Here is a 10,417-nt window from a genome sequence, read left to right as displayed (position 1 = left end):
TCATGCGATCAAGAACGCATAAATAGAGCCTCAACGGCTATCTCTTTTGTAATAATACAAGGCACTTGAACAACCTTCTCCACAGCGCATCACACCATATTATCTCGAGTATACATGTCACTCCAGATTTGCATGTAGGCACTAGAACGCGCTGGGTAGCTGATCTTAGATGGAACAAAAGGTCGGATGATATAGTTACGATGGTTGCAATCATCGACATCTATCCAGCTGGGACGACGCAGTGACGCCTCATTGACCACTTGAGATATTTGTCCTGATGGCAGCGGTGGCAGTGGCAGTCGGCCTCCGTGCTTTGCATAATTTTGATATTCGTGATGCAAAAGACAAGCCTCGTCATGGCTTGCCTGCCAATTTAATTTGTTTCAAAAGACAGTGCGTGGCCATTATTAGCGATATACTTTTGACCTTTGAACTCTGGTCGTCGTTAGGAAGTGTGGCTCAGCCACCAAGTAATCCAAGGCCATTTACCCTACCCGGCACAGCCCCCCAACACGACGAACGCCCTCCATCCATGAATTTGACAGCGCGGCGCCCTTGAGCTCGTGCGCCAGTCTCCTTTCCATCGCCACGAAATCCTGAAAAATCCCATCCTCTTTCAACAACACTCATCCTAATTATATCTTCGACACTGCGGCCAATGGCTTTGTGAGCCACCACGACGTCGCCACCATCCCTACCACAGACAGCAGACTGACCCCCAATCTCTCGCTACCTGGCCGAATTGTGGACCCTCATCTTTCCTTCCAGCGACCAGACGTACGTTGGCGGCGCAAAATATTCGGACGATCACAGCCCTGCGACGCAGCCTGCTAGCGAGCTGCCATTGCCATCTTCATCTCGGACGTGCGAACCTACGCCTCGTCCGCCTGCATCCTCGTTTTCCCTCGATTGCTGCCGCCCAGATACACACGACAAACCGCCATTGACCCAACGGGCGACGCGTGCCCCCCCGACCGCTCACCGATCCCCTATCTGTCGATCTAGGCCATCTAGTCTAGTTACCCACCACAGTTCACCCCTTCGCACCACAGCCCAGCAGCCATCGACCGACATGTCTTCGGGGTTGACAAGGCGCCGTGGCGCTGGCGGTGCCGCGCAGAACCTCGCAGACTCGGAAGCCACACCCTCGAGAAACAGCTCGTCTCACAACGTCCGCGACGCTGGGCCCGAAACCAGCTACGACACGAGCGAGAATGGGCACAAGATCGCCTTTGACCCCAGAGACATGAGCGAGAGCGCCGAGCGCAGCAAGCAGCCCAAGCTCACCATGATGGAGGAGATCCTCCTGCTGGGCTTGAAAGACAAACAGGTGCGATCATCTGGCCCGCCCACGGGACGGACCCGCCGAGCGAGCGAGCGTGTACTGACAGGGCGCGACAGGGCTACCTCTCCTTCTGGAACGACAACATCTCCTATGCGCTGCGCGGCTGCATCGTCACCGAGCTCGCGTTCCGCGGGCGGATCAGCATGGAGAAGGATCCCGCGCGACGACGCTTACCGCTGGCCGACCGGAACATTGAGGTGATTGACGAGACCATGACCGGCGAGGTCCTCCTCGACGAGGCCCTCAAGATGATGAAGCAGAGCGAGAAGATGAGCGTGGCCACCTGGATCGACCTCATGAGCGGCGAGACGTGGAACCTCATGAAGATTGGGTACCAGCTCAAGCAGGTGCGCGAGCGCCTGGCCAAGGGCCTCGTGGACAAGGGCATCCTGCGCACCGAGAAGCGCAACTTCCTCCTCTTCGACATGGCCACCCACCCCGTCGTCGACGGCGGCGCCAAGGAGGAGATTCGCCGGCGCGTCCGCAACGTCCTCACGCAGCGCACCGTCGTTCTTAACGGGAGCCAGTGGTTGCCCGAGACCCTCGAGTTCCGCTACCTGCGTACCCTCGCCATGGTGTGTGCCGCCTACGCCGCCAACGTCCTCGAGAACGCGCTGTCGACGCTCGGCCACGAGGCCCGCGAGCGCGCCTTTGCCCAGACGGACGAGCTGCTCGCCGACTACAGCCAATGGCCCTTTGGCAAGAAGGCGACCGGCAACGGCATTGGCGCCAACCTGCCGCAGATTGTGGCCGAGGTATGTGCTGGCCTGGACTTGGTGCTGACTGGGACTGCAATGACTGACTGACACGTCACAGGAGATGAGTAAGAACAAAGACAAGGAGCTCCAGCTCGAGGTCGTGGCCGCCTGCTTGAGCGTCTTCACCCGCCTCGACTCGCTGCTGTAGGGCGTCGAGTCGAGTCGAGTCTCTCGAGCCTTGGCCTGGCGCGGCCACACTATATACGAACCCTCTCGATCCTGACCTCGGCGGCCCACCCCATTCGACCCGAACCGTCGCTTTCACTTTCTTGCATGGGACACCCAGTACGCATTTCTTTCTGTTAAGCCGGCCGAACAAACCATGGTCGAGGGGGGGAAAGGAAGACAAGGTACTCTGAACGAATGAAATGGGCTACTGGGAACGGGGTATACAAAACCAGGGGGCGCATCTTCCGTTGATCTTGCGTGGATGGGAACTGGACTGAAAGAATGGCATGGGAAGCGTCGTCATCGCTTGTGTAACTTTTTTGTTCTTGTTATTTTGTCCCTAGTCGTTACATGATGAGGTCTTGAACCATGATTGTCACGCATGCGTGCAGAATAGATCGTCTGCGGATCGTGAATTCACCTGTCTCTCTCTTTATAACAGCAACGATGTAGTAGACAAACAGGCCGTGCCCCTTCTGTGCAGCAAGATCGACACTAGATAGTAGTACCCTTTGATTTTTGTTCCCGAGCGCCCCAAACGCCAATGCCATGGTGTGAACATGCAAGAATTCTCCTGTCAAGGATTCCTCTTCCGCTTCCCTCACTTTTTCCGTCCACCACCCAGGCTGCCCTCGAACCCAGGCCGCCCGCCCTTCTTCTTGCCACCACCACCACCGCCAGCACCACCCTTCTTCTTCTTGCCCGCCTTGCCCAGCATCTTGTCCTCTTTTCGTTGCCGGATGTTGTCCTCTCGTTTCTTCTGACGCTCCCGCTGCGCGTGCTCGACGCCCCGTTGCCTCTCCTTCCACGCCTTCTCGCTCTTGCGCTTGGCCGTCTCCTTGCGCTTGACGGCCTTTTTGAGGGTGCCCTCGTCGTCGCGGATCTTCTCGCCCTCGGCGCGACGACGCGCCGTCAACCAGGCCTCCTTCTCGGCAATGTCCTTTTGCTTCTCGGCGTCCATGGCGGCGAGGCGCTGCTTCTGCGATTGCACCTTGAGGAGCGCCGTCTTGGGGTCAGAGGGACCCTTCTTCTTGCCGTTGGACAGGACGTGGGACAGGTCCCGCGAGAGCTGGCTCCCGTCGCCAAAGGCCACGCGGCCAAAGGAGAAGTTGGCGTCGGCGCTGTCGAGCTCCACGGCGGGGCTCATGACGGACGGTGAGTTGCTTGCAAGGGCCTCCTCGCGCTTGAGCTGCTCCTCCATGCGTGCCTTGGTCCGCAGCTCCTTCTTGTGTGCTTTGCGTGCCGCCTCCTTGGCGCGGCGGGACTCGATGAGCTCCTGGCGCGTGCGGATGGGCTTGCCGTCCGGGCCGTCAGCCTTGCGGGCGGCGCGGAGCGCTTCGATCTTGGCGGCGAGGCGGGCGCGGATGGCGGTCGTGTCGGTGGGGAGTTTAATGTGTTTTGGCTTCTCGGAGGGTGGGACAGTAGAAGAGACAGAGGTGGAGGTGCTGGGTGCTTGGGCGGCTTCGAAGACGGGGGAATTACTTGATGATGGTGCCGTGTCGTTCTCATCGGCTTGCACAAGGCCGGAAAAGTCGACGGCGGCAGGTTCACCGGCGGCAGAGGCGGCGTCCCCCTCCTCCTCCTCCGCCTCCTCGCCCTCACTTTCGGAGGGATCCGCTGGGAGGATGGTCTGGTCCTCGCTTGGCTTGGCCTTTTGCTGTTTCTTGTCGGCCCTGGGCGTCTTCTCGAGGCTCGGTGCGGAAGGCCCCGCGTCGGCGCCGGTAGGATCTGTAGACTCACCCTGTTTCTTCGCCTTCTTCTCCTTCTTCTTCTCCTTCTTGGCGGCGATCTTGGCCTGCTTCTTGGACAGTTTGGAGGTATCGTCGGCCTTGGCCTCGGCGGCCGGCTTGTCTTCCTCGTCTTCCCAGTCGTCGTTGCCCTGCGCGTCCTCTTGCTCGCGCTTCTGCTTCTTGTTGGCTTCCGCCTCTTGCTTCTTCTTCTTGAGGCCCTCGCCGGGCTTCTCGAGCTCGACACCGTCGGGTACCTCAAAAGCGTCGTCGGCCTCCGCATCGTCATCGTCCTCCAGTGCCTCCATGTCGCGCGCCTTGCGCTTGTTTTTCGCCCGCTCCTCCATGATTTCTTGTGCGCTCTTGTTCAGCTCGGCGTCTGGATTCAGCTTGGCCCGCTTGTTGGCCTTGGCCTGGGCCTTGCTCTGCTTCTTGCGCTGCCATTGTTGGTCCTGCAACAGCGTTAGCGCGGTGGCTGGGGGAGGGCGAGGGTGTCCTCTCGCAGGGCAGGGCAGCACGTACGGTGCCCTCCTCGCCATAGTACATCTTGGCAGGGATGAGGCTCAAGAGGCCTTCAAAGTTGCTCGCGTGAGCGCGCAGGCGATCCTACAGACAAGTCCATTGTCAGTACGATGATGGATTGATTGATTGGTTTTCCAGGTCGCCCACCGCCATCTCTGACACGGCGGGGTACCAGAGGCTGCTTGGGGGGACAAACCTGCGTTGCGTCCTCTCCCCCCATCGTGACGGATTCTATACAGGGTGTTGAAACAAGCAGACTACAGGGAGCGATGGATGCTGCGGGAAACGAGGTGGCTGTCGTCGTTGTGGTGAGGCAGCAGACAGACAGGCAGAGGTCAAGTCGAGGTGCTGTCCGAATGAATGCTTCGTCCAGCCTGGGGCAATAATTTTTTTGCATCTGCAGGTGGACGGAGCCGGCATCCGCTAAGGAGTCGGAAATGTTAATGTGGGGCATACACGCGACCTAAAGCACGTCGACTTCAGGCTTCATTAGTCTAGTCTAGTAAATAATCAGAGAGCGCATTTCCCACGTTCATTTGAGGTCCCAAGCATGCAGCTATGTGAGCTCAGCGTGCCAGTTGGGTGATTGCGACTCAACATGCAGAGTGCCTTGTCCCAGCGCAGCGTCGAGAACACCACAATGAAGGCATCGAAGCTTTACACCACGCGTGATTACACTCGCACTGACGTGACGAGACCTAGAAAAAGGCCTATTTCTTCCCCTTCTTAGTAGGACCAGCAGCCGCCTCCCGTCTCGCCCGCTCCCTGGCCTCTCTGGCCTCGAGCTCGCTCTTCCTCGCCGCCTCCTTCTCGTCTCTCTCCTCCGTCTCGGCCATCCTCTTCTCCGCCTCGGCCGCCCTGCGCTCACGCACCTCCCTCAGACGGGCCAGGTCAGCCTTGGCCTGGTCTGTCTTGCCCGCGGCGTGCAGCTTCATGTACCTCTCCTTGGCAGCGGCCGCCTCGTGCGCCTCGCGCTCCTTGCGGTTCATGTTCTTGAGACCCTTTGTGATCTTGCCCACACCGGCATCGCCATCGTCCTCCTCGTCCGAGTCGGCCACCACGGGCTTGGCGGCCTGCTTGCGCGCCGCTTTGGAGTGGTTCGGATTGGCGGGCATGTCGTCGTCCTCGTCGCTCTCGTCCTCGGAGCTGGATGGCAGGTCGCCCGGCTGGACGATCTTTGACTTTTGCTTCGCAATAGCGGCGTCCTTGCGGGCTTTCTTCTGGGCCTTGCGGGCCTCGCGCGAAGCCTCGGCGTTGGCTGCATTGGCATCTTCCTCCTCGGAAGACTCCTCCTCCTCTTCGGACGACGACTCCTCTTCTGACGATTCGTCGTCCTTGTCCTTACCTTCGGCCCACATGCTCACGGCATTACCGTCCTTGTCGATAGGCTGCAGATTCCGGGAGAAGTGGTGGCCACCTGGTGGCTGTTAGTGATATGATGTTGGCAGAGACTGCGCGAAGGGGTGTTTGTTTTTACCTCCACGGGTGGGCTTCTTGAACTTGCCGCCACGGCCGCGGCCGCCTGCGCCTCCAGGAGCCATTATGATGTAGGTTGACCTGGGTTGCGTGCTGAGATTCAAAGGGTCTTGGAAGCTCGCGTTAAGTCCAAGGGTCCTGATGTATGTAGGGTCTGACTTGGGACTGTCGTGCTTGTGGCAGTGATCGCAGGGGCGGGGTAGCGGGGTAGGTTCTTTCAGTGGTGATGAGACCTGAAACAGCACAATAGAGGAGGACTGGAGGACTGAAGATGCTCTGCTTGGGTAATGGAACTGGTAGGGCAGCTGAGGTGCTCGTATTGAATTGCTGGAAAGGTCACCTAGGGCTGTGTTTGCAGCAAAAGCAATCAGATTTCACCGTTGGGCAACGAACGTCCTCCTCTGGTCAGCCTACTTGTAGAGTCACTTCTAAAAATCAAACTGAGCGGCTCATCAATTGCAGCTGCGAGATTGGCTGAATTGGGGGCGATCTAAGGGTCCTGCCATGACTCTGGCCCAATTCCACAGTCCAGGCTTCACAGGCATTCTAGGGTAAGCTGGCCAAGCAGGCAATGACTAAGGCCGGAACAACGCTGCCCCGCGCCCGCAAAGTCACACAAAACTCGCGTCGGGACGCGCACCTTTGCTGGTTTTCTTCTTCTTCTTCAACCTACTAGAAAGTTTTCAAAACAAATGGAAACCAATCCTTCCTATTCACTCTGTCGTTCATTACCCCATGAAGGAACGGAGGGGAAACGGGAGGAAAGATTGACCTCGCTGACTTACCCTCTGACCTGTGGCACGCCTCGACGGGCTGCGTTGGGCTTGGAGAAATTTGGAAGGCGGGACATTTTGTTGAAGTTTGTCGTTATTGTCACAGTCTCTCGCAAAGACGAGGACGAGATGAGGACGGCCAAATAAGGCTGCACGTAGTTTCGTATCTCCGGCTAAGGAGTGGCTGCTCTACGCCCAACGTCGATCTGGCGGAGTGAAAACTCTACGGACAGCGCATGCTGCTTGACGTGAGCACCGTAATATTGTCCTCGCAACGTCCACGCAACGCTCAGAGTCCCGACAATCCTTTGCCCATCACACATGTTCAGTGATTACCGTCGTGCGGAAGGCACAACCAAGGTGCCTGCCGCCATGCCGTCGCGGTCATGATCACCGTCACCCACTTCTGACCTCACCACCTCTCTCACCACCACCTCTTCCTCCACCTCCATCTCACCACCCTCATGTCCAGCTGTCATCCATTCTTCACCGAGTCGACCCTTTCACGTTCGCGCCTGCTGCCGCCCTCCTCCAAGTCCACATCATGGCACACGACCTCACGGCGCGCGCACGTGCCGGTGCTCAACCCCCACGGGGCCCGCTCGCTCGTTGACATGCTCATCCCGCTCATCGCCCGCAACGTGGACCTGCTGACGCCCGGCCACATCACCAACCTGGCGCCCCGGCTGCGGTGGAAGATCTGGCGGTTCCTCGAGGCCCGGGGGGCGAGTCTGCACGCGTGGCGCTTGTTCCACCCCGTGCTGCTCCACGATGGTGATGATGACGAGGACAACGACCACGATAGCGAAGAGGTCGAGGGCAGGACGCTGGGCCTCTGGCGGTTTCGGGGCCACGTCTGCCGACCCGAGGGCGTGCCACTCCGGACGTTCATGGAGCCGTTGGCGGGTGATGGGTTCCTGACGCATCTCGTGATCAGCGGCCGGTGCACTTTCACGACGAGCGAGATGCTGCCCTTGGCCGGGATGGCGAACCTCGTCGCGTTGGAGATCATCCAGCCGAGCGACCAGATCCAGCTAGAGTTCCCCCCGATCAACGACATGCTGATCCGGGGCTGGGCGAGTGTCGACGATGCGTTTCCGGCCCTCCGGATCCTGCGCATCTGGGGCGATCCGACGGTCACAAGGCACTCGCTCGCCTGGGTAACACGCTTTCCCTCGCTAGTCTTGTACGACGTCCAGGCCAGCCGGGAAGACTGGTCCCACGCGTCGGCCACGGCGGCAGAACACAGCTGGGATCTCACAAAGGGCCTGGAGGACGGGCTGCACCACTATCTCATGCTTCTCACCGACGAGGCGATCGAGACGCAGCAGAACCGACGAGTGACGAGAAGCATCGACTCGGACCTGACGTCGCTCCTGACGAGCCCCCAGGCGTCCATCCGGTTCGTGGCCGAGGGGGACGCGCCCATACTGGTGGAATACCTGGCCGACGCGGCGAAGAGCGGCTGGGAGAGCGGCGAGACGGTGGCGTCGAGTGACTGTCACGACTGGCCGTTTGAGGCGTGGGCGTTCTGGCTGATGGCGCTCATGGGCCAAATGTCCGGGCCGCGTGGTGGACGGAAAGCCGTCGCGGGCCCCTTTGTGCTGCCCGAGCAGCCCATGGCGAGCGTGTACCTGGGACACTGCAGCAGGGAGGGCGTCAGCGGCCGGGTGGCGTACGTGAAGAGAGGCTTGTTTGGGGTGAGGCGGTACACCTTTGTCAGGCGGAGCGCGTTGTACGAGACTGGGCGGTCTGGAGGCGAGGATGTTCAGCAGCAGCCGCCTGTCCAGGCAGAGAAGAAGACACCAGCAGAGGTCCGAGCGCGGAAGAAGCGACGGATGGACGACATGCTGAGCTCGTTCACATGAGGGAGTTGCTATTTTACTGTATTCCAAGACACATATATATATGTATATACCCATCATATCATAATAACGCCAGAGATGCCATAACCTACAATTCTTGTTCTTTTCTTTTCTTTTCTTCATCTTCCTCTACAGCATCGGCTTCAAGTCCTCAGCCACCTTAAAGGGCGCCTCGGTCTTGCTCTTGATCTCGTCGACGGTGACGCCGTCGGCAATCTCGACGAGGGTGAGGCCCTTGGCAAAGTCGACGTCAAAGACGCCGAGCTCCGTGATGATCCTAGAGACGCAAGCGCGCCCGGTGAGGGGAAAGGCGCACTGCTTCATGATCTTGGGGTTGCCCTTCTTGTCCGTGTGCTCCATGGTGACGACGACCTTGGTAGCAGACGGGTTGGAGACGAGGTCCATGGCGCCGCCAAAGCCCTTGACTTTACCGGGGAGCATCCAGTTGGCGAGGTCGCCGCCGGCGCTGACCTGCATGGCGCCGAGGATGGTGAGGTTGATGCGGCCGCTGCGGATCATGCCAAAGGACTCCTCGCTGCCAAAGACGGCGGCGCCCGGGTTGAGGGTGACGGTCTCCTTGCCGGCGTTGATGAGGTCGGCGTCCTCGGCGCCGCGCTGGGGGTAAGGGCCGAGGCCGAGGATGCCGTTCTCGGACTGCAGCTGGACCTCGACGTCGGGGCCGACGAAGCTGGGGGCGAGCATGGGCATGCCGATGCCGAGGTTGGCGTACATGCCGTTCTTGAACTCCTTGGCGGCGCGACGGACGATGCGCTCGCGCTTGGCGGCGGTGTCGCCGGTGCCGAGGGCGGCCCTGGCGGCCGGGTCGTCTGGGTCGCGGGCGAGTGTGACCTTTTCAATGTTCTTGTCGGCGGTGCTCTGGATGACGCGCTTGACGTAGATGCCGGGCAGGTGGACGGCCTCGGGGGCGATCTCGCCGGGCTCGACAATGTGCTCGGCCTCGACAATGGTCATCTTGGCGTTGCGGCCCATGGCGCCGTTGAAGTTGTTGGCGGCGAGGCGGAACTGGCAGTTGCCGAGCTTGTCGGCCTTGTAGGCCTTGACAAAGGCGTAGTCGCCGGCAATGGCCTCCTCGAGCAGGTAGGGCTTGCCGCGGAAGACCTTGACGTCCTTGGGGTACGAGTACTGGTCCGGGCTGCCGTCGGCCTTGTTCTTGAGGGGCAGGTCGCCGGTCTGGACGACGGTGCCAAAGGCGGCGGGCGTGTAGAAGGCCGGGACACCGCGTCCACCGGCAGAGCAGCGCTCGGCGAGGGTGCCCTGCGGGGTGAGCTCGAGCTCGACCTCGCCGGTGAGATACATTTTCTCAAAGGTCTTGTTCTCGCCAATGTAGGAGGCGATCATCTTGCGGATCTGCTTGGTCTTGAGGAGCTTGCCGAGGCCGTGGGCGTCGGTGCCGGCGTTGTTGGAGACGGCGGTCATGCCCTTGATCTCGGGCTTGCGGAGGAGCTCGTCGATGAGGGTGTCGGGGACGCCGCAGAGGCCGAAGCCGCCGCAGAGGAGCGTCGTGTTGGGCTTCATGTCCTTGAGGGCCTCGGTGGCCGAGGGGAAGACCTTGTTGATCTCGCCGCGCGCGAGGGTGGTCGAGAAGGACCGGCAGAGCGCGGCATGGGGCTGGGCTCGGGTCAGTTCAGGTCTTGTCATAGACAGTTTCTGTGTCGAGGACTCACGTTGCTGACATTGCGAGCAAAGGCCCGGAGCGTGCGGGCGCGCAGGGCTACTGGGGGCATCGTGGGTGATGCGGGTGTGGTCACTGGTGAGAGAGGTG

At 60.2% G+C, this 10,417-nt stretch overlaps 5 protein-coding genes across 5 annotated transcripts; 2 read left to right on the top strand and 3 right to left on the bottom strand.

Moving 5' to 3' along the window:
- Positions 1-1,072: 1,072 nt before the first annotated feature.
- Positions 1,073-2,251, top strand: F5Z01DRAFT_640552 (vacuolar protein sorting-associated protein 74; the record flags this gene model as incomplete). The annotated part of the gene is made up of 3 exons (XM_046262524.1): positions 1,073-1,330; positions 1,402-2,100; positions 2,162-2,251. 3 exons carry the CDS (start codon positions 1,073-1,075, stop codon positions 2,249-2,251), a joined length of 1,047 nt encoding a protein of 348 aa, XP_046114109.1.
- A 402-nt stretch (positions 2,252-2,653) lies between these two features.
- On the bottom strand, positions 2,654-4,993 carry F5Z01DRAFT_667204 (surfeit locus protein 6-domain-containing protein). Its single transcript, XM_046264273.1, has 3 exons — positions 4,717-4,993; positions 4,521-4,604; positions 2,654-4,450 (listed from the first exon to the last, which is right to left on the bottom strand). Exons 1-3 carry the CDS (start codon positions 4,972-4,974, stop codon positions 2,873-2,875), a joined length of 1,920 nt encoding a protein of 639 aa, XP_046114108.1. The 5' UTR covers positions 4,975-4,993; the 3' UTR covers positions 2,654-2,872.
- F5Z01DRAFT_425850 (casein kinase substrate phosphoprotein PP28) lies at positions 4,956-6,164 on the bottom strand. Its single transcript, XM_046259643.1, has 2 exons — positions 5,998-6,164; positions 4,956-5,937 (listed from the first exon to the last, which is right to left on the bottom strand). The coding sequence occupies exons 1-2, from the start codon at positions 6,059-6,061 to the stop codon at positions 5,231-5,233; spliced, it is 771 nt and encodes a 256-aa protein (XP_046114107.1). The 5' UTR covers positions 6,062-6,164; the 3' UTR covers positions 4,956-5,230.
- Positions 6,165-7,000: 836 nt separating this feature from the next.
- F5Z01DRAFT_425738 (uncharacterized protein) lies at positions 7,001-8,700 on the top strand. Its single transcript, XM_046259642.1, has one exon. The coding sequence runs from the start codon at positions 7,234-7,236 to the stop codon at positions 8,635-8,637; it is 1,404 nt and encodes a 467-aa protein (XP_046114106.1). The 5' UTR covers positions 7,001-7,233; the 3' UTR covers positions 8,638-8,700.
- Positions 8,701-8,763: 63 nt separating this feature from the next.
- F5Z01DRAFT_630095 (uncharacterized protein) lies at positions 8,764-10,379 on the bottom strand (the record flags this gene model as incomplete). The annotated part of the gene is made up of 2 exons (XM_046261703.1): positions 8,764-10,263; positions 10,320-10,379. 2 exons carry the CDS (start codon positions 10,377-10,379, stop codon positions 8,764-8,766), a joined length of 1,560 nt encoding a protein of 519 aa, XP_046114105.1.
- Positions 10,380-10,417: the final 38 nt, after the last annotated feature.

This window comes from Emericellopsis atlantica (assembly GCF_019669845.1).
Source record: "Emericellopsis atlantica unplaced genomic scaffold F5Z01scaffold_41, whole genome shotgun sequence".
Classification (NCBI taxonomy): Eukaryota; Fungi; Ascomycota; class Sordariomycetes; order Hypocreales; family Bionectriaceae; genus Emericellopsis; species Emericellopsis atlantica.
This window is presented reverse-complemented; position numbering and strand designations above follow the sequence as displayed.